The 25,548-nt window shown below is 39.2% G+C and overlaps 1 protein-coding gene across 5 annotated transcripts in view; it reads right to left on the minus strand.

Moving 5' to 3' along the window:
* The window catches only part of LOC125430957 (amyloid beta precursor protein), a 178,678-nt gene that overhangs the window by 44,013 nt on the left and 109,117 nt on the right, over positions 1 to 25,548 (minus strand). For 3 of the 5 annotated variants that reach the window (XM_048493358.1, XM_048493359.1, XM_048493357.1), the window contains exons 7-8: positions 16,923 to 17,090; positions 4,320 to 4,453 (exon numbers count right to left, since the gene is read on the minus strand). In XM_048493358.1, the coding sequence (XP_048349315.1) occupies positions 4,320 to 4,453; positions 16,923 to 17,090 (302 nt within the window). The remainder of the gene's footprint in view (positions 1 to 4,319; positions 4,454 to 16,922; positions 17,091 to 25,548) is intronic. The other 2 variants (XM_048493361.1, XM_048493360.1) reach the window with 1 other exon arrangement.

Consider the following 25,548-nt stretch of genomic DNA (forward strand, 5'->3'; position numbering starts at 1 on the left):
GATAAATGCTTAGTGGAATCTGAACTGTATGATTATCTTTAAAAATAAAACCCCTAGCTGGTTATTTCAGAAAGAGATATGCTTTTGCCGTCAATAAAATTGGAAAGGTCTATTTATACTAACTTGTCAGAAAGACTCATCTGCTTTTGCCAGACACCATCAATCAGTACTACAAAGCAATATACAACCCCCCCCCCTCCTTTTTTCAAGAGGCAGCAACTTAGAGAAATTAAATGTACTTTAAAAATCCTCAGTAAGAAAAAAAAAAGATAGGAGCATGAAGAGATAACACTGCAATGAAATAACATTTGTAAAAAATGAGTCACAATGATATCCCATAGTTGATTATTAAGCTATTCTTCTTCAATGAAAACACAAAGCTATCAGACACACACAGATTTACTGTACTTCAAAGACTTGACTGCTTCATGCCATGAAAATGACAACCTTTGGACTGAGGTTTTAAAGAAGTGAGTCACTTCAAAGTCAAACAGTCCAGAGAATTCAAGACACATGGCGTGATACAGATGTGTGGTGAGACAGAAAGGTTGGAGAGGGAGAATAATATAAAAAACATTAAAGACAATAAATTACAAGAATCCTATTAGAGTTCAGGATTATATATGGAGGGTATATTAAAGACAATTGATTTTAGAATTATTATTGATACTACTTTAGAAAATTTTAAAGAAAAGACAACTAGAGAAGATCAAGAATATAGCTATTCTTAAAACAACATTTCAATAATCAAACAAATGTGCAAGCATCAGTATAGCTATACAGCAACACACCAGACTGTTTTTCTTGGCACCCAGGGCCAAATCTCCAAACTTCTGGCAGCACTACATAGGCAATGATTTAGAGGGGAAAAGAGCCATTTGCTAATTCCTGTCATCACCTCCCAAACTGGTACAGTCACCAGCTGAGTCCAAGGTGAATCTCTGAGATGTTGGCAGTGCCACTGAGATGTCAACTTGTGAAGAGACTGGTGTGCCAGCAGACAAAATGTGCGGGGAATAGATGAGACACCTCATTTTCTTCAGCAATTGGGACAAAAAAAGTTTCCTACCCATGAACTATATCAATGTTTTAATATGACTGCAAAGATACTGTGTCTACCACCACAGTCACTGCAGGTGCTATCTTGTGAAGCAGAAAATTGTGTCAGGCTAGAAAGACAATTGTCTGGTAGAGAGCTACAAAGCAGGGAGACTTCCTTATACAAGAAACAGAAGGCTGAGAATTTGAGGGAAAATCAGAGCATGCAATGAAATACTCCCCAAAAGAACTCAGTATCTCCTGTGAAAGAATGTTTTACTTATATGGGTCACCTAAATGGGGCAAACCCTCTTCAAATTATTCCTCTCTGAAGACATCAGACAGAAAAATGGTCACATTGACCAGCACTGAATAGATTCTGGAACAACAAAAGTTCTGGAAAGTTGGGAATCTGGAGAGAAACAGGACAACTCTTCTTTGTGGCAAGTCTTAGCAACAAGGAGTAGGTAATTAAAATATTTCTAACTTAACTTTCTATATTAAGTAAAGGTAGCTGAGACATATGATGAGAATATTTCTAATATGCCTTTCAATATTAAAATTAAAATATTTCTAACCTGACTATATATTAAATAAAAGTAGCTAAGACGTATGATGAGAATTCGATACCATTGTTAGATAACAGTGTAACATAATCTAAAAGTGGCAACTGGGCTTTTAAAATTTGTTTATTTTTGTGGCATTTTAAGCAAAAAATTTCACACTTTCTCACAAGAGGCAAGACTCTTTGATACAAAGAAGAGCCTTTGGGCCCAAGTACATTAATAAGTAAGTGATGCTGATCACTATCACAAACCTCCCTCTGTGTTCTCACAAGCGAGACTGAGTGTTCTGTGACAGTCTGCTTATAAAAGTGTGTTTCTCTTTGTGCCACCACCCCACATCGTAAAACCCTGCCTATCACGTAACTAGTGCCATAGAGAACCCTGAGAAGACTGCCCCTGAGCAAGTATAAAGGGGAGAGCTCTCTAATTATTCCCCCAGACCCCCATACATGTATATGAGTGGTCTAGGCATGTGGGTAGGATTTGAATCACAGTCTGCTTTCATAAATAGGAAAGAAATTTTATTACTGGAGATTAAACTAGTGCACATATATGGAAAACAGCTGCCAGGACTAGTGAGCATAGATGTAAGCATAGATCTAAGGAGCAGAATGAAATAAAACACAGGCCTAGCTAAGTTACAGTACAACAGAGTTATCTTAGATGGAACAAACCCAAACTTCCTAGTGCCCTTCTACATTGGAGCTTGGGTCCCAGCGTAAATTCCAGCATCTGGGCAAAGTATACAAAGAACAAATCTACCTTGTAAACCTTTCTTCCTGCTTTGATGGACAACTCCTCCAATCCAATGTTGGACATGTCACTGCTTGTGGGAGATACTTCAACCTCTTCCAATCATGTTATCTGGCACACAGTTTTTATGGCTGACATTCATCTCCTTCCTTTGACTTATAAGTCAAATAGGCTTTCTCTGCCTGAAACCCAGTCCATGTTTCTCCTGACTCTCCAGACATTTTATTGCATTCCTCTTATGAAAATAAACAGTTGTCATAGTTTCAGAGATTCCATGATGTGCTCTATAACATCCTAGCTCCCAGAATACACAATAACCACCAGTAGGGCACCTGTGCCAATTCACATGATTTCTTTTTTTCACAGGAAACACTAACACACAAATGATGATTGTGTACATTTTGATGCATGCATACTTTCTGAGCAGCTCCCAGCACATCTAATTGCAGCAAAATACAGATGAGAAAACACAGTGTATGATGCTTCCATTTCCTTCCTTGCAGCAAAATAATGGGAGAAGTGCCCATTGTATGTTACACAAAATTATGTCTCATTGTACTCCTGACAAATGTAGAAGAATTTTAACCTTCCTAGTCATACTATTAAATGTACTTTATTTTGAAATTTGTTGGGTGTTATAGGTCATAAATCAAATCCAAGAATGAATTTGATCTTTAGAAATTACTTTCAAATAGACCAAGCCCTCAATAATTCATGATAATCTAAAAATTAGCAGGGGACACAGGACTCTCTACGGGCCAATCTACAATTTTTGGGGAGTTTTCAGGACTTTGGGAGGGCATCTGGAATTTTAAGTAGCCTCTTTCCCATTTGCAATGGCTTTCAATGGCCAGTGTAGGATTTGTTTTATACATACTGCTCACACCATCCAGTGGATAAAATCTCATATTTCTCTCCCAGGCCCTTAAAAAAAGGCAGCAAACGCAAAACAGGGACCAAAGCTACCATCAAGGAATTGGATGATGGCACAATAATGCCCGAGTTCTATGCATCATATGTATGTATCACAAATATATCTATATAATGTTTCCTTGTTTGAAGTGCTGTTCTTCCAATCTCACACTTCACTTGTTGGTTTGAGATTGTTGATAGTGGATTTTGTTGATAGCAGTGTATTAAATGTTGGTGGGTGATAGTGGATTAAAAGTTAAGAACAAACAAAACAGGTTCAAACATATATCACATGCCCTGTTTGAACCTGTTTTGTTTGTCAACTTTATGCCATTCACTAGTAATACAGAGTAGGGAACAGGCAAAAGCACACTTAATTAACACCAGGATACAGGATATTAAACTACAGTCGGAAATGCATGGCTGCCATTTTTCAGTGGAAAGCTAGCTTTGTTTTCTTCTTATATTAAAATCACTTTCCAAAGGTAAAAGGAGTCCCCCTGTACAAGCACTGTCTGATGTCACATCATGATGTTTACTAGGCAGACTACATTTATGGGGTGGTTTGTTATTGCCTTTCCCGGCCAATTTGCAAAATACTAAAAAACAATAAGTGTGCATTCTCCTCCTTTAAGCATGGAACTTATTCCAATCATTATTGAAATAACATACTTGTTCAAATATTAGCAAAGAGAATGCAGTTTTATATATATATTTATTATTTAGTTTTTATTTATTTGATATCATCTCTTCCACCCAAAATTAATTACTGGCTTCACAAAACAATTCTTCTGCTTCTACTGCAAAGTTGTGCTTTGTTATACCCAGTTTTATTTATCACTTCCATCCTCACCATCCCAACCCAAAAGATCGATGCTCATCTTTGTGTTACAGGAATAACTGGCTTTTCAAATAAAACATTTGCAGTCATCACACAAAACTACGGGGAAGGGATGAAAAATTAAGGAAGCGGGTTTCTTTCCACTTAATTTTTTTTAAAGCATCTGAATCTCTTCTAACATTAGTTTATAAAAACATTTTTGTATTCACCTGTGACATCCTTTCACGGTGTTTGGCTTCAAGCATCTCTTTTGCTTTTAGGAAATGGGAATGCTCATTCTCATCCCCAGGTGTCTCCAAGTATTTGTCAACAGCATCAGGAGTGCTGGGAGCTGTGGTGGGGACTATGGTTGGTGGTTATGGGAAAAAATAAAGAGAAAAATTATCATTTAATGTCAGGATAAATGCATCTGTACCTTTTCAACACAGTATAATCATTTACAGCAATCAGATGTTAGAAGGCAACATAAAAAGTTACTTTGTGAAGAAAGGATTTACTGCGTTGCAGAAGAAATGTGCACACTGGTAAAGATTTTGCCCAACAAAGATACATGCACAGACTGAAGCTATTCTAGACTATACAGAATACATAAAAGAGAACAGTTTAAACACACACACGTTTCAAAAAGCAAATGTGCAGCAGCACTGAGGCACATATTTTAATAGCATCTTTAGAGGCAATTTAACTCTTCCATAATACTATCCATGGGACTATGCTACAATCCCTACCTGTGGTATGTTTTTTATTTACCTATGTTTCAGACAATGACTAAAACATTTTATATGTTCCTGAATGATCTATAGATTTTTTTAAACATCAAATATGGAAAAGATTGGCAGTGTACTTAAAAACAACATTATGATATTCAGAACAGAACCCTGAACTGGTAAATAGACTACATACTTTTGCTTCACCATAAATGAGCTATGTGAATTCATAAACTCTGCAAACTCAAACCATTTTTTGCTAATTTTTGTGAATTTGCAAATATTTTGCCACAATGTTAAATACAGTTTCAAAATAATGACAAGCAGATTTGAAAAATGTCATCATTGCGCGTATGCATGCAGACATCAAAGCTCTGAATTGAAAAAAAATCAGCTGAAAACCACATTTAACCCTTCTTCGCAGAAGTTCTAGTTTTCAGATAAATCAGACAGTAAATTTTCCAGATGTAAAGAACAATGAAATGCATTTCTGAAGTTAATAAATAATTAAGTAGATCTGCCTATGAAATATTGTGTATGCAAACACTTTAATCACACAAAATGGCTGTAGAGAACACAACCCAGCAGGAGCATCTCACGTGCGCATATCTGAAGAAAACCTATGCAAGGAAAAAATAAAGCCTACAAAACAGCACAAAGGCCTCCTGTGATTTCAAACATTTGAAAGCAGTCACACTTTTTTATTTTGTGAGAAAACTCTCCTAAACTCAACAATTTAGCAAAAGGCCAAACATTTAAGTTCACGGGATGACATTCCATTGTTTATAACCGAGCTAAATGTATCTGTCTGCCACTATGTTTTAAATACAGTCTAAACGACAATTTACAAAAGAGTTTCTAGCAGCACAGCTTTCCACTGCTGAAGTGGTAGAGCTGGTAGCAATTGTTAAATGGAGACAAGGTCTCAGGTATTGTATCAGATACTGGCAATGAAAAGGTTACGGTGTTACCTGTTAGATACACAACTAGTTTTATTTCAGAGTCAATGTTAGGGAACATTAATGCTAATTGAGCAAGCAAGATTATACCCGGAGAAGCTTCTGAAGCAGGAGCCAATAGCAGCCAATTTGGGTGTGTCACATAAAACAGTTCACATCGATCTGAGGCACAACCAATTTATGCTGTTAATACCTCAACAAAACAACAGTAGACCTGTTGCTAAGAGCCATTCCAGGTGTCCTTTCAAAAAATAAATTATTGCTTATCTGCTGGGTAAGAGCAGAGATGGCTTTTATCACAGAAGTACATGTGTTGCAGGAGTATCACATGTTTCCAGCATTCAGACAACAAGATTCATATGTGGCTGGCAAATCTGTTACTTGGAGAGTGAATTATCAACTGTCTATTTGACCACAGTTAAGCATTCTTCAAAACTATATAATCATAAACAAAACTCATGAATAATATCTGGTATTTGTGATCCCCCAACCATTAAAATCTTCCCCTCCAGGATTCTGTAAGATCTAGGAGAAAAATTTTTTTCCTCCTAGTCAAACAAACACAGAAATCTTAGCAAATACAAACAATATTCAGAAGATGAAACAAACAACATACAAAAGTGAATAATCTGGGATCAGCTCACAAATCCAGAAAGAAAAACATTCAGACTAATTTTTAAATCAATATTTTATTACTATTTAGCTCCTCCTTGACCCTTCCATTCTCAAATTCTAGCCTTAATCACAGCAAAGAGTGAAATTATACAGTTTGTAAAAGGATAGCAAATAATAGCATCAGGGAAAATATATCTTAATATCCTAATGGGAGCGATTTCTTGACCACTATAAATGAAATAAATATAACTGTCATTTCTGTGATTTTCATTCCAAAGAGATCATAATGCCAGCACAACCATCCAATAATGGCAGCTCAAAACAAGCCAAGGATCATGATTCCTAAGTTACACACTGCAAGACACACCATCAGATAAAACTACAGCTGAGAAATGCCAGAGAAACCATCTAACAACATCTAGTGTGAGGCTTGCTGGTGTGGCATAGCTTTGAGATGTGCTTTGCTTGATGCCCAATATCGTATATGTCACCAGTATGGTATATAACTATATGAGCTGTACTAGCCACATGGTCATAAATAGTAGCTGTTACTAGTACCAAAATAGAATTCAAACATGCTGACACAGAATTTTAGATCTATGGTGCAGACATATTTAGAATATTGTGAATAGTTCTAATTGCCAAAGGCTTTCATGGCCAGACTCAACTGGTTCTGGTGGGTTTTCCGGGGTTTGTGGTCGTGCTTTGGTGGATCTTGTTCCTAACGTTTCAGCTGAATCTGTGGCTGGCATCTTCAGAGGTGTACACACAGACTTCCCTCCAAGGACGTAGGTAAGGGGGGGGGGGGTTCTCGGGTTCAAAAAAACCCCATTACATGTCTGAAGCTCTGCCCCCATTTGTGGAATATTTGTATTTTTAAGTGTTTTTCGGTTTTTGGCCTGTAGGGGGTGCAAGGTTTAGGCTAGCACAGGGGTAGGGAACCTGCGGCTCTCCAGATGTTCAGGAACTACAATTCCCATCAGCCTCTGTCAGTATGGCCAATTGGCCATGCTGGTAGGGGCTGATGGGAATTGTAGTTCCTGAACATCTGGAGAGCCGCAGGTTCCCTACCCCTGGGCTAGCAGCACCAAAATTTCAGGGATTTTCTGGGAGACTCTCCTGATGATACCACCCAGGTTTGGTGAGGTTTGGTTCAGGGGGTCCAAAGTTATGGACTCCCAAAGGGGGGTGCCCCATCCCCCATTGTTTCCAATGGGAGCTAATAGAAGATGGGGGCTACACCTTTGAGGTTCCATAACTTTGGACCCCCTAATCCAAACTTCACCAAACCTGGGTTGTATCATCAGGAGAGTCTCCTAAAGAGTTTGGTGCTGCTAGCTTAACAACTGCACCCCTGACAGCAGGCACTCCCCAAATTTCCCCAGATTCTCCTTTTAAATCCAGGAGAATCTGAGGTTCCCAGTTTAAACATTGAAAGTGATGCTGTTTCAGGATGGGGGATAATCCAGCCCAAAACAGCATCACTTTCAATGTCGTGTTAACTGGGGACCCCAGATTCTCCCTTTAAGGTGGATTTAAAAGGAGAATCTGGGCTCCCTAGTTTAAACACCACTGAAAGTGATGCTGTTTGGGGGTGGATTCCAGAATCACAGCAGCCGCCCATTTTTGGGGGGGAAGGGACTCAGATTTTGCACCGGGCTCCATTTTCCTTAGCTACACCACCGGTGGGGAGGGGGGCAGGGGAGTCTGCTATCCTTGGCCTCGGAAAGCTGATTTATAAGTGTGTAACAGACTACCCTCTGTGATATACTTCTAAAGATGCCAGCCACAGATGCAGGCGAAACGTTAGGAACAAGATCCACCAGACCACGGCCACACAGCCCGGAAAACTCATCAGAACCAGTTCTAATTGCCCTATCTTTAAAACGGAGACATAAGAGTTGGAAAAGTTACAAAAAAGGGTTGAAGGGTAGCCGTAAAGGGGAACACTAAGATGCTTCTGACTTTTTTTTTAAACCATAGACAACTAAGTGAGGAGAATACATTATGAATAGTGTGGTGAAAGTTGACTAGAACATTAGAGGTGGACATAGAGTATTTCTTCACACACTATATAACTCTAGTGAAACTCATACTAAAAGATGTAATGATGGTCATTAGCACTGATGCCTTTAGAATGAGATTAGACAAATTCACAGATGGCCCATCCATGGCTATAAGCCCTGATGACTCAATGGAATCTACATATTCAGAAGCAACAGACCTCTGAATATCAATTATGGAGGGCAGCAACAGAGTGGACCTTTGTCCCCTTGCTTCTGGTTGCTCTTGAGCATCTCGTTAGCCACTGTAAGAAAACAGATGTTAGAATACAAGAACCATGGGTCTGATCCAGCCAGCTCTTTTTACAATATGCTCTGACCACATCACTCTATATAAACTTCACAAAAGTATTTTAAACAAACACAGTTTAACAATCCAGTGTAATAATACAACTGAACCATTCAACTATCTGCCAGCAGTAATTAACAGCCATCAATTTTAATTCTTGTGCTCAAACTGGTCTCCTTTAACGGCTATGACTGCGAAATTAGAAAAGAAATGTTCCTATTGGGAGAAATACTTATGCACAAGTGACAAAATGTTCTTGTTCATAATTGCTTTTCTATACTGATTTAACAATGTGTGAATTACCAGTAGAAAATCTGATGCTTTCTATTTGTAGTACATTAATTGACTGATTATTTTAAAAAACAATTATTCCAGGTTTACCAACTAATTATATTATTTTAAAAAAGGTAGGGGCAGTCCCTTTTGCCCTAATTTAGCAACCTAATTGGAAGATTCTAATATACGCACTCAAGACTGGAATATTTGATTTATTAATACAAAATGGCACACTGATGACATCTGTATCATATTTTCTGGCTTGAATAACCTTCAAGAATAGTCTTATGGATTAACACCATACATGAGATTATTAAATTCACATGTCACCATGACTAAAATCAGTACTCCTTTGCATACTGAGTGGTTAGAAAAGAATACCTTAATTATACTTTATTCATTGAATCCACTTACAGGAATTTACTGTGAAATTATAATACTTTTATCCTGCTAGATTACTTAGCATTCTTCCATACTGTTACCATCTCGCCCCGGCACAACGGGAGGGGAGTGCTTATTCACAGGTATCCCTGCCTGCATGCCAGCCTAAAGGGTGATGCTGGCATTGTAGAGATGGGGAGCCCATTCTCTGGCAACAGCCAGGTCTACCTACAAGAAACTTCCAGGAATGTTTTCTTTCTTTCTGTTCTCATGCTGTCAGCTTGTTTGCCATAGTAGCACATTTTCAGCTTCATAGTCAAGGAAGAATGTGTCCTCAACACGATAGCCCTGCTGAATAAATACTCATTTCCAGTCACAAGAAGATCCCTGACGATATTGCCTCCCCTGATTATCTTAACTTATACTCCTTTCTGTAACTAACTTCTCCTGACCATCTTACAATGCACTCTATTATTTCTCAAACAATCTATCCGGATACCTCCCAAAGGTTGTCCAGACACCTCTCAAAGGTTGTCCTGACATCCTCCAGAGGGGGCTCTTCATCCTATAAATATCTGCCCTCCAAAGGGCCAATCGCCCAGTGCTATTGACACCTTTCCGTCTTTGTCACTGTGCCCAATGCGTTGTCCCCAGAACCATTTCTATTCCAAACTTATTTTCCAATGAATTTATCTTGTAGGAACTCTGTTTATTGCATTGAATCAAGTGCTTGTGAACCTCTTATCCCTACAATAAAGACTGTCAAATTTGCATTACATTCCTTTCTGTGGATTTTCTTCAGAACAATATTTTTGCTTACTTGGTAAACATTGATTGGATAAACATGTGCTTAAGTCATGCTATATATGTGAGATTCCTAGATATCATACATGACTATGCATTGGAACAGTTGGTCACAGAGCCAAGGAGAGTGGTTGTGATATTGGATGTGGTTCTGAGCGAAGCTCAAGACTTAATAAGGGGTGAAGAGGTTGTTGCACCAACTGGGAACAGCGACCATAATGCTATAAAGTTCAGCATTCATCTCAATGGAAAGATACCCCAAAGTCCAAAACTGTAACAAATAATTCCAAAAGAGGGAACTTCACAAAAATGAGGGAATGGTTAACGGCAAGATGAAAGGGAAACACGGGAATAAAATCCCTAAAGGATGCTAGGAAGCTATTAAAACCACACTAGTTGAAACCAGATGGAATGCACTCCACAGGTAAGCAAAGACACTGCCAAGCCAAAAAGAATGCCTGCATGGGTAACAACGCAAGTCAAGGACTAAATAAAAAGAAGCTTCTTTTAAAGTGGAAGGTCAGCCCCAATGAATTGAACAGAAGAGCTCAAAGAGTCTGGCAAAAGAAATGTAAATCAATAATTAGGCATGCAAAAATAGACTTCAAGAAGCAAGTGATAAAAGCATCAAAACAAACAATAAACAGTTCTTAAAATATATCTGGAGCAGGAAAACAGCCAGAGAAGAAATATGGCCTTTGGATGACTAAGGAATAAAGGAATTGATAAATGAAGATGGAAATATGGTAGAGAAATGCAATGAATGGTTTGCTTCTTGTTCACTGTGGAAACTATAGGGGATGTACTCAAGCCACAGGCACTATTTTCAGGAAGAACATAAGGACCCTGCACTCTCTTCTAGTTGAGATCCCTTAGATAGTAGAGTCCCCTTCTTATTTTGGACTAGTGGTTTTAGAGTCTGAGAAAGGCACCTGGATTCAGCCATGACATCGGAGACTCCCAGACATGAGGAAGGGTTTTGCTGGAATTAAAACAGATTAAATACTATGTCCCTCAGCTTCATGGCACAACTTTCTCAAGATCAAAAGACACTTAGTAATTTACTTTAGATGTTTCAGACAGAATGTTGATTCAGTTCAAATAGATCTTCCTTCACTCAGTTACTTCTTTCAGGGTAAACCTTCCTACACAGTCCTGAACAAATACCTCAAACCATCCACCCTTTCCACCAAAGAGTATTCACACTGGGCTAAACAGAGCAAGCTTTGGGGTTCCTCTGACTCTGTCAATTATAAAATACACACCCTCGGAGACTCTCCGGCTCCATATCTAGGTGCTGTCTCCATAGAGACTATAACCAAGTCCTTCGTGTGGTCTTAGTATTGTCCCCGTGGTTAGGTTTCCCTCTGGACTCAGACTCAGGTGTCATACACACACTGGCCTTCCTCTGTCCTTTTCCAACACTTGGCTGCCTAGTTCCTGGTGAAATAATATTCTTTTTCTCTCAGCTCTGAGAATTCTCTCTCTCTCTCTCTCTCTCTCTCTCTCTCTCTGCCTTTCTCAATCTCACTGACTCTCAATTTTAACTGCCACTGACTCAGGAGCACACACCCTCTGGCCCTTGTAGCTAACTGCAGCTCAGTCAGCCAATCAGGGGGGAGCTCTGGGTTAACTCTTTGCATTTTTTCTTTGACTGAACTGCACCTTCAAATTAACCCTTTTATAAGCAGTCCGTCACAGCATGATTTTTCTTTCAAACCTTATTTCACACTTTCTGCATCCTACTTAGCATGGTAGTGTTAAAGGAATTCTACTTTGAGATGTGCTTTAGGTAAACATATAGAGAAGATTAAATAAACTATAATGAGAAATAGACTATAGTTATTTTGAGAGCTGAATTATACATAAACTACTTCAACAAACTTATCCTCTGGGTTGTATGTAGTTCAATTCTCCCCTTCAATCTAGATTACATAAAATATCCACTATAAAGTGTTGCAAATGGCAAACCATTTTAAATGCTGAAACAAAATCCTTTTTACAAACTGTTCCTATTTAATTTTTCCTAATGTAATTCCTACCCTAACCTCACATCAGTTCATTATTTCTGCTTCACTAGTTAACCTCTAATGTTTCCCATTTTAAGTTCATGAAACAGGGTTCAGTTTTAAAGCAGGAATGTTCAACAGGATTCTGGTCTCAGCCTCTTCCAGCACATAGCCAGAGGCTTGATTTTTTTTGCCATCTACATTCAGGATTAAAATCAACTTGTACACCTTGTGCTACTTTGAACTACATCCATTTGAATTTCGACAGCATAAGGATTTACTTCCTTATGTAGCACAAATGATATTTTTGGCATGCATGACTAATCCTCAATTCCACCATTACTGCTGTTCTGGAACATCCACTGTTCAAATACAAAGCCTACACATATATGCTATAGAGTGAAGCTCAGTCCATTGTCAAAGAAAAATAACATGGTTTTTAACTGAACTAAATTTAACTCCCTCAGTTAAACAATATTTTTGTAATTAAAATCAGTCACTTTGAAACAGTGCCTTAGAATTTGGATTAGAGCTCAGGTTTTCAGAGATCCCGTCTGTATTCATTAGGCCACCATGGCTTTCTTGAAAGACTTAAGTCATGGGCAAAATTTAAAACGGCAATTATATTTTATTAATAATGATGGCACTTCTTAAAATAAATTGTTTTAAAGGTTTTTTTTAATTTCCTATTTTCCTTGAGTTAAAAAAATTTAAATCATCATACCACTGCTAAGGTCAATGATGTTACACCAATCTAATGTGTATATTTAAAACGAATTGTAAAGAACTAGCTAACAATTTCTAATCCTTGATAGAATCTAAGGTGTCCCATTAACAGTAGTAACACAGTTAGAGTTAATTTTTCTTAAAGATACTCCTGGTGTTTTCTAATCTACTCAATTCACTAAAGGTTAATGGCTGACAAAATCCTTAAGGCAATGTTTCACTAGAGATAAGGAACATTTCATTTAAAATCATTGCTGAAACCAAGTGTGGCACTGCAGCACTACATCTAGAAACAGTCACAGCAGCCACTTCCAGCTGCTTTGGTTGGTTTGGATTGTTTTCAGGGTTGATAAGCTAACCTCAAAATGGCGGCCAAGATCTTACAATATAAGTGCCACAAGATCTGTCTTTTATGCCCTCCCCCTCTCCTCTTCCTCCTCTTCCAAAACCAGGGGCTGAATCAGATTAGTACAAACACGTTCCCAGTTTGCATCTGGTCCCAAGATGTAGATGCCACCAGAGTCCAGGATCAGCATATATCACATAAGAAGAGAAAAGAAAAAGTTTGGTGATCAGAAGGAAGTATTTGGGGCAGCAAGTGCAAATGCAGGACTTCTGCAAACACGAATTCAGTCTTCACTTTAATTGACAAATACCCGTATTTTTGTTAGAAAATCTTCCTCATTCTTTGAGAATAAATTCTGTAACATTAAGGCTCAGAAACCCTGGCTAACATGGGTTAATAAAAACTTGAAAAACTAGCAACTGGTTAAGTCATTTTACTATTTCTGGCTGCAACAAGTGCTGGAATATTTAAATGCTCTTTCCTGTTATTGCTGTTATTGCTCAATCTATTTTTGACTTGGCTGTATTACTTTATAAAACAACAACTTTGGTCTGTTTCTGGGTTCCAAAGTTTGGAGTTGAAATCTCACCAGATGCTACCCATAAAGATAATTTATCAGGCTGTTCTCTGATGCAAAAGCATTACCATAGTGTGATGTACTGTAGCATGAAACTTCAAAATATGAAATTTAATTAAGAAAAAAATGGAGAGAAAAGTCCTTCTGAGATGGAGGATTTGTATTTCCCCCTACTGAAATTACTGTTGGTAGTCAACTGAAATGGTCTCTACAAGTCAATATGAAGTGCAGCAAACTTTTAATAGTGAGCCGTTCTTGGAATAAAATACTTGATGCGAAAATGCTGATGTTGCTTTTGCCTTGTATGATGGTTTGTTTAAACCTCTGAGACCATTTCTAATCAAGGCTAATAAGAAAGCTCAAAATAAGAAGAGGTTGAATTGTTCTTGGTATGATAAGGAATGTCTGAAAGGAAAACTTAGCTACATTCTTAAAAGATATAAACATACCCCAAATAAATATCTTCCAAAAACCTTTGTCGAATTTCATAAAAGTTATAAACAACTGCTTATTAACCCAATCCAGATTGGGCAGGAGAGTTGGACCAGTGCCATTCTGGGACTTACGCACCCTCTGCAAAGGGCTTCCCCACAGCATAGAAAGTTCAAAGCGGGGGAAGGGGGGACGCTGCCAGCAAAAATACCCCATATGGGATAATGGAAATATGGAATGAAAAATATGGATAATTTAAAAAGAGCCAGCTCCAGGATCGTCATCATCCCCATCGTATATACTTATGTGAACACACATGTCCACTCATTTATACAAACAGTATCACTGCCCAGAAGGAGACAGACAAGAAAGTGAGAAACCTAGGTACCATTACCCCTCATTTATTTGTCTAGGTGAGCAAATGATAGTGATCTAAGCAAAGCAATCATCTTCCCTGTTAACTTGCTTCTCTTCCTCTAGGTAACAGTAATCTTTTGTATTCATCCAGTTATACCCTTTGATAGAAATCAGTCCTAATACCATGATCACCCTTCTGATAAAAGTGCACAGGGTTGGGAGGTAATTCTGCTTGTACAAACACACCCACCAGCTTTATAATAATGATATTGCTTTTTGTTTTTTAAAGGTCCACATAAAAGAAGTGAGAGCTAAGCTCATACTGCTCCCATTTTCAAAGTCACTGCAGCAAAGTAAAAATGCAGAATGAAGTTCACATGCACAATTGCAGGAAGATACTGGTTCTTTTGTTGTGGCCTTGTTCCAGACTATGCATTTCATTTAAATGCCTAATCCAAAAATAAGAAACTCAGTTGAAGCCCCGTTTACATCATCAGGACTTGAACTGTTTTCATTGAAATGGAAGATGAATGCAATCCCCATCCTCAAAGTATCTGTTGGTGAGTTATGCCAATAAATATAGCTGTTATTCATGGTATAAGCCATTTAAATAATCAAGGGCTAGTTCATGCGCGCATATTCATTTCTTAACTTGCGTCAATTTGTAAGGCTTTTTGATGGAACCGGTCTGAGGGCTGACTTTGGCTGTTCCAAGTGGGGGGAGCCTCCTATCACTCTTACCATCACCTTAACCCCATCCTACAGTGCACAAGCAGCAAGGACCGCAGAGGAATCTTTCCTCTCTTACCCATGTCATAATTTGGAGTATACTGAGAAAAATATCATTATATTTTTGGATCCGGGACTTGGGGAAGACATCTTTTTCATTTATCCCTGATTTTGGGGTAGAACAGTATCAGTTTGCGATTCAGAACATTTTCCAGAATTTCCAGGCTCCAGAATTTCAAGGCAATTATTTTCAGTGAAGGAACCAGTTTGATGCAGTTGGTTTTAAAAGATAATACCATGTAATTTGTACAGAACATAACTTCGTCTTCTCTCTAATCTGAAGACCCCTAAATTTCAAGCAGAATTGATGAAAGGGTTTCGATTTTATAGACTCCTTAAGCAAGAGTTGTTCAGTGCCCTTCTTGCCAATCTTTCCTGTGGCAGGGACAATGGCAGCTGCCTGGCAGGAGACTGCATGCTGCCAGTAATTTTTAAAAAACTTTCTGAATGCATCTGGTTTCTTTACATAATTGGAGGGACTATGTTATCTTTGGAAAGAGGCACTAATCCAACCCCTCATCATCAGCATGGTGCTGCCTCCAAATATACCATTATTCATCTCACTGCTGCTCTGGCAGCAAAAAGAAGAAACCAGAATGGATGGACACAAACTAGAGATTAAGATTCTTTTCAGTGTTTTAGTCTCCGTTGTTGTCTGTTTTTGTCCCTTTCTCAATCCCCAGCTGAGATCAGAGGGACCTGGCTATCTTCGGAAATACTGTCCCACCCCTATCAGGATGGGTGGAACTTTCTAAAGACAGCAGAGTCCTTCTATTATGGATAGGGAGGGAAATGAAGAAAAGTGGCTACCAAGAGCAATCAGTCTAAGAGGCCAAAAGAACACAAAGTGAATATCCTTGACTCAATACTATGCAAACCCTTCCTTTTCCAGTCAAGCTGTTCCCAGCAGCCACCCTTACCGATTCCACTTTTCTTTTTTCCTGCATGCCATGTAACATTTTCAAAGGACTTTTTTTTTGGTTTATTACATCTGGTTACATGAACCCTAGCGCTCTGATGCATAAGTAATGTTTTAAATAAGCAAGGACAGCAACCACATTCTAATAACCAGAGGTGTGGCATGTGGACTGTTTCCCCTTTGGTCATATATGCATGCATGAGAACAAATATAGACGCCGAAGAGAGAAATGTATTTCCACAGCAAGTTCTGTGTCTTGTCTTGTCTCCCAATTTCCATTACTTAGCAGCAAGACAATTTGTGTCTACATCACAAATGAAACAAGTCACCAATTGTTATACTTCATTAGAGAGAGAAAGAGAGACATGTACTAATGGTCAAACACACTCTACAAGATGTGAGCAATTAGAGAAGCTGACAGAGATGCGGTGGCTGATAGAACAGACCCATTCCCAAGGAATTTAAAAACAAAACTACTGAAACACAGACCCATTACAAGCAGCAGAGGCAGAAGTGGCACAAGACAGGAAAGAGACTGCCACAGGCTGGAGAGGTCCACTTACTGACGCTGCCACAGACTGCCATGCAGTATTCCTCAGTGTCAAAGTTGTTTCGGTTTCCACCACATCCGCCGTAAAAGAATGGTGCACATTTTCCTTCAGTCACATCAAAGTACCAGCGGGAGAACATTGCTCGGCAAGGACCAGTCTCAGCTTGTTCAGAGCACACCTCTAATTATAGGAGATGTGGAGTAACTGGATTGAGCATGAAATTGGAATTGCCATGCTATTCTATATACCTTTATTTATATACATAAGCTTAGGTTGTTCTAGGTTGGGTGTATATCAGGGATATGTATAAATATTCTTTAATCAATTAAAAATCTTATTTTTTTAAACAGAACCCAAACCAAAGCCTCATGTTCTCATTTCAATCGACATCCCTGAAGTCCACTAGGATGGACTTGATCCTCAATCATTGTCTTCCTGGATGTCAGTAAATATTTATGCAATAACACATTACAACATCTCAGAATAAAAATTAAAAATGAGAGACTGAAGCCAGTCTACTAGATTTATGCTTTTGATACAGAAAATGTCTGAAATTCCTTGATACAGAACGACATTAGCAACTCCACCATTAACCATATTTGAGGGGCTTATATTGGATTCAAGAGTTACTGAGGCATGAGGTTCCTATGGATGAAAACAGATCATATAGAGCAGGCTGTACATCCACAAACATTGAACAGCTTTCATAGCTTGCATTTTCAAGATTCACTAAAATCTGGGAGACTACTGGCCCTTAAATAGAAAATTACTTGTAGACATTGTATTAAAATTCATCTACACATCAGTGTACATAAACAGTAGTCTGTTAACAAAAATGTTCCAAACAGGAAAATATAAATATTATACACATATTTGCACACAGATTGTTTTGCAAAACTGTAATCCATTAGCCAATGTGTTTTTAAAATAGTCTGAATTTGAAGTCTTCTGAAAAAAAATATAACTTCCCTACTCTTCTTATACAATGCCTCTAAAAGCATGTGCCACTAACTCAGATCGTTCTCACAACTGCCTCCCAAGCTGTCTTGCCCCACATTTTCCACCCACAAAATGTGCTTGATTTTAAATTTCTGTGAAATGAACGTTTTAGCAAGCACATAAGCATTTTTTAATTTCCAGACAGCGTACTATTAAAGGAACAGCTTATCAATATGTCTAACTCTCAACACAGCCAAATCTGGGGACATGAACAGACAAGACAGCTCTTACTACAAACATGAAAAATGCCCAAGCTTGCAAAAACAAAACAAAACAAAATTCACAAACAAACATTAGGGTATAACTCCCCATCCCCAATGCAATAATAGAAGCGGCACCTGTAGCTGAAAAAAAAAAAGAATGCCCTCTGTGGTTGTTGCTAGACAACCACAACAGTTTTGCTAGACTTCAAGCATTTGCTTCTTTCAGTAAAATCAGGGGGAAGGGACAGGGTCCTTTCAAGATGTGTTTCTGGCCTTTGAGGGAGAACACGTCAGGGCTGTCTGGGCAGGAACCACTGGAGCACTTGCTACCATGTGAGATGAATGACTTACCCTGGCCTGGCTCTTTGCTACTGTTCAACTGTAGCATTCCACTAATGTTAGTGTGGCTAGTGTGGTTAGAATTCCAGACTAGGATCTGGTAGACACAGATTCAAATCCCCACTCTTTCGTGGAAGCTCACTGGGTGACCTTGGGGTCAATCACAAATTCTCAGCTGAATTTACACCACACGGTTGATGTAAGGATACAAAGGAGGAGAAAGGGATGATGTAACCTGCTTTGTGTTCCCGTTGTGGAGAAAAGTGGAGTATAAATTAAGTAAATAAATATTGCTGAAGAAGGGAGAAAGATAAAAGTATGTTTGAGGGTGAGCAGGAAAGTATGTTTGAGGGTGAGCAGGAAAGAAGAAAGCAGGGATACTGGAACTCCCACTGCAAGTCCTTGCAGATTGTACACCTTGGCCCCACCCAGCAATCATCACGGCACAACTGGGCCATAGTTTTCCCAAGTAGAGAGTTCCACGGAGAAGGAATGAGGGAAAGTTGAAGACAGAGGAGAGGGGAGATGAAGTTACGCTGGTGGGTAAGACAGACAGAATCAATCCAACCCTCTGGTATACTGGGGAGCTGAAACTGATAAAGCAAGGCCTTAAGATGACTATAGTGTGTTTGGCCTCAAACTCGCAATGAAGCTGCAAGAACATCTTATGGGATGTTTATGAAATCCTATGAGATGGCGGTGAAGGTTGCAAAGAAGAAATTCTATATGTCCTCTATTGCATCCGTTAGCTCATGCCCAGCACAATTAAGCTGATTTAGTCTGTTACAACCCTCTCCACAAGAATCAAAAGTGTTAGTGATTTGGCTATTGGTTTTGAGACTTTGGGGAGCTTTTTTGCAGATAAAGTCGCTCCACCACGACCTTCCAGCAACTGTTGAACTTTGCCATCTTCAAGTGCTATATTGGTCCATTTCAGCATACTCTCCTAGGCCTATGTGGCAAGATACTAACAGCTGTGAAGCCTACCAACTGTCCTCTAGGTCAGGGCCCACTTTGGCTGGTTAAAGTCAAGCACCCCCTGTTGTAAATCATCAATCTCTCTCTGAAATTGGGTTTTTTTCCAGGGAGGCTGAAAGAGGCAGTGGTATCATCGCTCTTAAAGAAATTATCTTTGGATCCTTCCGATCCAGCCAATAGCAAATGTGTTGTTTCTGGATAAGGCAGTTGAGATAGCGGTGGAGCAGCTTCAGGTGTTCATGGATGATGCATTGGAACCGGACCCATTCCAGTTCAACTTCTGTCCTGGCCATGGGGTGGAGACCCTGCTAATCACCCTCATGGATGAGATCCCACTTCAGCTGGATCAAGGTGGGTCAGCGCTGCTGTTCTTCTCGAGATGTTGCCTTTGTCAAATTTGGGTACTTGCTAATACCAAAATAGCTGCATTGAATGGGTTAGCCACCATAATTGATTAAAATGACATTTAATGTTTAATATTTATCATTGATATCTATTCTTGTTATTTAACTATGAATTCTTTTTTAATCTGAATTGTTTTGGATATTGTATCAATTATGTGTGTTAGCTGATCTGAGCCTAGCTGTCGGCTGGGAAAGGGTGGGGTTGCAAGTTCAATAAAATACATGGATAAAAATAAATGAAGTATGGGGGCTTTCAGGAAAGGGAAAGAGGAAACAGTTAAGGGAATGGGAAGAAATTAGATGTGGTCCCAAATCTTTGCACAACTGAATTATCATTTCCAATTTCAGAATATAACTGTTCTGTAGACTTTTTTTATTTATTACAGTTTCATCCTAACCCTCTTCCATGAAGCTTGATAGACATAAGTCTCCCCTCCTCTATTTTGCTATCGTAACAAGTAAGTGAGGTTGGTTAGGATGATAAGAGTACGACTAGCCCAAAATCTCCCAGTGAGCTTCATGATGTTTAATTCTTAGACTAGGGCAATTTTTTTCAGATTATAAGGCATAGTCTTGGCTACAATTAAGGTTCTCTTGAAGAGCACCAATACGAGGAGCTTCTCTTTAGCTTCCTGAGATCAGAGCTCGAAAAAGCGTCTGTTCTTCCAATCTAGAATTATAACTGGGTATATGTTTACAATAACAAAGCCATTGGTGTAGAACCAATTGATGTCCTTAGAATTTTTGACTAAGCCTGAAAATCCCCTTGGGCCTATCAGTTGGTCCAGCATTGTGGTTGATGGAACTTTTTCCTCCTTTTGAAAGTGGCAGAAGGGAATGTGAGACACATTATATTGTGGTCACAACTCACTTGGTTTTCTGTTTGATGTTTCTAAATAGCCTGTAGCATATATTAATAAATATCCAATCATCTACGGAATTTGCAGAAACATGGTATTTGCAGTGTCTTCCCTGCCCCACAACAGAGCCCAATGAGCCCCAAGCCAGTGAACCTTCAGAAACAGAATTCAGGGTGGGGGGACTGCATGGGCGGGAACTATGGGATCAGGGGCATAATTGAATAAAATGGTCTCTGAAGCATACCCTAGGTACTGCTCCTCCACAGCTGCACCTCATCCTCTCGCAACTGCACCTCACCCCAGAACTCCCCATAGAGTTTGGGGCACGGGGGAAGTTGAACACTGACCAGCAGGGATGGCTATGCCCCAAAACTCCATGTAGAGCTCTGCAGAGAGGCCAGCTTGAACCCTGCAGTTTAAAGTTGGGCCGGGCGAGCTGAAGCATCAAAAGGGGCCCATGCTGCTCCCAAACTCCAAGTTGGGTTTTGAGGGGAGGTGCGAGTTCAGCAGCCCTGCTCTCAAGCTCCACATGGGAGTTTGAGGAAGAGGACAGTCTCACTTGTTGGCCAACTGTACCCCTGCCTCAACCTCCATAGAGAGTTCAAGGGCAGGGTGCAGTTGGGGAAGGGGGTTGACCCTGCAATGGGTCCTCCACATGACCATAGGGAGGGGTGCCTGGGGCTGTAGCCTCCCTCGCACCCCCTAGTAATGCTACTGTATGGGGTCTGCAGTTAGAAAGGGGAATTAGATTAAAGTTGAAACTCCACTTCAACAAACAGAAAAGTTGTTCTTTCAGAGGAACTGTATGGTTGGATGCATGCTATTGATTCTCAGGTTACAAAAGAAAGGAATCATTAGAACACAAAGAGCAAAAACTTAGAGGTAAGTCTTTCAATTGTCAGTACTTACTCCAACTTGACTAGATTATTAAATGTTTCTGGGAAAGCTCATTTAGAGTGCTTGATCTGTTCTGCTGAGCTTCCATCCACTTTGTTGACCTCAGCTTGATAATTTTAAAGTGTAGTCTGGTGGCAATGATGAATGGGAGAAAACTTATCTTCCCTGACCACTCATATATTTGTTCTTCTAGGAAGCAGAACATCTTAGATTGCACGGAAATCACAGCTGACTAGGCCATGAGATTGATCTGTGCTCTGTCTTACACTAGTACTCTTGTCTAACACTGTCTAGCACTTTTTAAAGAAATGGCTCAGAAGGCAAAGAATTGTCCAATATTTGGTTAGGTTGATCCAATACACTTGGCACAACAGAAGCTTACTAGGAACTGATTCAACATTCTCTGTGATTGCTCCTACCCCATGTGAAATCATGGATGCTGGAGAAACTATAATTTTTTTCTTATGGTGAGATCTACAATGAATTATCCATGCCAACTAAGAGAATACTGGCCTTTCATCTGCTCAATAACTAGCTCTTACATCCAAGCACTGAAGTTGGGATGAGCTAAATCTCTCTCCTGTGAAAGGTCTGGTTCTGGAGGAAAGTTAACCACCCAGAACCCAGGATTATTTATATGTTCTATAGGTGATGAGATATGGCAAGCTGAAGAAGAGGGGCTCTTCTTCCTCTAAAACTGTAAATGAATAGGCTCTACTTCTGGATGCCATGGTATAGGTGAAGTGGCATGAGTACCAGGCTACTGCAGATGGGGTTACTGTTGAAACCCCCAGTCTGAAAAGGAACAAGGCCAGGTTGCCAAATTCACCCAATGGCTTTTGCTCCCAAGATATGGATAACAGCAGTAGCCAGAAGGAACCAAGCACTGGTGATCTGTGTAGCTTTTCATTTTGGGAAGGCAGTGGAGTAAATCAGAGGGGAAGGAACTCACTACAGCTAGGCTGTCGCATGTTACCATCCTGAAGTGGTGGGCAGCAGCCTGGATTCCAAGAATCAGGCACTAGTTGTCTTTCCTATTTCCATAAAGGCTGGGGAAGTCTGCTTATGAGTGAGGAATTCATCTAAAAGACTAGATACCAGGATGGCAAAGTCACTCCAATGGAGGGACAGAGGAAGAGGAAACTGCGCCCAGGGCATGACCTGCTTGCCCCACACACCCCTGATCCGCCCACGCCCCGCCCGAGAGGGGGATCTGAAGGGTGATTTTCCACACTCAAATGACGCCAATGGTGAGTGCCTGGGGTGCGGTGCCCCCCCCTGCCCTGTTGCAGCTTTGTCACTGCTGCAATGTACTCTAACTAAAAGAGCAGTGAGGGAGAAAAAGAGGCTAGTTAGTCAGGGCAGGCCTGGGAGTTCTTCAATTGTTTCTGTTCTGCAAGAAGATCATGATAGCAAGCACAAGACAGTGGCTTTCCATCTTGAAAGATTGTCCCTATCCCATTTCAGCTAAGTCTTGCTGTGCGTTATGCTTCTACTTTTTAAACAAAAGTCAGTGCAGAAAGTTCAGAATCACTGGTTGCTTTCTTTACAATGAAGATTATTTTTGGCAACATTCACAATGGCAAAGGCTTATCTGCGCCTGAGTTTTTGATAAGCTAAACCCCAAATGGTATTAAATATAAGGTTCTAGTGAAGAATGCTAACATTTAAGGTCTTCACACTGGAATACATGTACATCTGTATAAAACCACAGAAGGAACAAATGCACATTTCTCAGCAGCTCCCTAGCACAGCTTTGAAGAGATTAAATTTAATCAGTTTTCTTAGTTTCAAAAAGCAGTACCTGACCATACTTTGTCATATTTCCAAATGGAGCTTCCAAATTCTAAATATATACTTGAAACCTGAAGCCAAATCTTCTATCTAAACCCCAAAACAAAGGCAACTTTCAAGAGATTGTTACAGAAAGAGGTGGAGCATATGCATTAGTCATACAATAGTGGCAATGTTCTCACTCCCGGTAGTTAAAGGGAGAAAAATTAAATTTGTTTCAAATGCAGTGCCAAAGAACAATTATTTTAACAAATACTAAAAACAAAATCCCATGTCTAGCTGAAGCCTAGATTTCTCTTCTGAACATTTATTTTAATTCATAGGACGAGACTTATAAGGATATGACTTAACAGCACAATGAGCTTGAAATGCAGGATTCTAGTTACCATATAATATATAAAATCCATTTATTTTTATCAAATATTTATCAGCTAGTTACATTACAGAAAAGTAAGAGCCCTATTTTGAAAGGTTAACTACATCAGCAGAATTCTATATTTTAATGTGCACTCATTAATGTCCTGCTCATTAATGGATCTTGGTATTATTCAGAACAACTGCTTCGCACTTAGACAGATCTTTAGGCACATGAGTGCAGACTTGGGTCAATGTAACTTCAGAATGATAAGTGCTTCCCACTTTCTCATGTTAGAGCAAAGTGCCCCATCTTAATATCTGTGCCTTAGAAAACTTGCTAACCTTGCATTTGTTTGCATTCAATATATCCTACAATGACTTTTCCTTCCCCTTGCCAGACTGGCTCTACCTAAATGTTACTCTCTTAATTTGAGACTGCAGCTCTCCAAAACAAGGATGAGGCATTTTCAAGCCGTTCAGTAGAGCACCATACACACTAATAGAACTAGATAAGTAACAGAAAGGTTGAACCACATCACATATATCATTGCCAGCATTTTAGCTGCACCTCTTAGGTTAAACCTGCTTATTGACAGATGTACATCCATCTGAGTAGATTACTAAATACAAAAGGACTGACATATGGTCACCCTGCAAAAACAAACCGGGTTGTGTTTAACTTACCTTTATAACATGACATAAAAATCATTTTAAATACTAAAGGCAATATAAACACAAACATTATAAAGCACAATAATATCAAAGTACTATAAAATAAGAACTAACAGGTAATTTTTAAAGGTCAGTCTACAGGATCAGACTTAAGATACAAAAACCAGAAATTATAAATATGTACTAAGTTTTTAAATTTACTTAATACATTTTAATGTCACTTTGCCAAATACAAGGGGTGATTACTCCTCTGACCCACAGAATTCTTGCTCGCTCTCTTTCTGTCTTTTGTATACAGGAACTCAACATACAATCGTAGGCTCCATAAGAGTTCACTGGAAAATTGTGCTTAGGCAGAAACCTTTTGGCTTCCTTACTACAGGAGGAAGGGAGGCAACTGTTTCTAATTATTTGATTAGTATTTTTATGGGGCATCACAAAGCAAGCAATTACTAAATTCTTCATCTAGTGTCAGAGATCTTTAGGTTTGCAACCTTTTCATTGCACCTACTAGTGTTGCCATGAGCATTATGATGGAATTGTACAGCTTAGAAATATATTAAATGTAGTAATCTGACATCACTTTGCTGTAAGTAATTTTATATTTAATATAGCATATTTTATTATATTCTGATTTCTTCAGTTAATGTAGGTAAAATGCAATCAGACTATCTTAAGGGTAACTTATTTCATATTTACAATCTATTTACAAAGCTCATCTAAATGGACTGAGCAACTTGAAATGTACAGATGACAGATACAGTAGATTTTTTTGGTAAAGAAACATGTCACAAATACATCTGGACTCAATATAGGGGTAATAATTCAGCATACAGAATATGTAATCTTCAGACAATTTAGTTGGGTTTAAAAATGGCAAATTACTCCCTTTTCAGCCTTGCAACCAGTGACTACTAACAAATAATGTTGGAGTGATATAAGGTCCTCATTCAGAAGCAGTAAAGCTCTGAATACCAGTGCCAAGAGCCAATATCTTGAGAAGGCCTCAGCCTCTATGCCCTGTTTGACTTCCAGAACAACTGGTTGGCTGCTGAGTAAAATAGGACATTGGATCTAGACAAACCCCTGGTTTGATCTAGCTGGGCTGTTCATACATCCTCATCTAAAGTTCTGG

This window comes from Sphaerodactylus townsendi, linkage group LG04, assembly GCF_021028975.2.
Source record: "Sphaerodactylus townsendi isolate TG3544 linkage group LG04, MPM_Stown_v2.3, whole genome shotgun sequence".
NCBI classification, from domain to species: domain Eukaryota; kingdom Metazoa; phylum Chordata; class Lepidosauria; order Squamata; family Sphaerodactylidae; genus Sphaerodactylus; species Sphaerodactylus townsendi.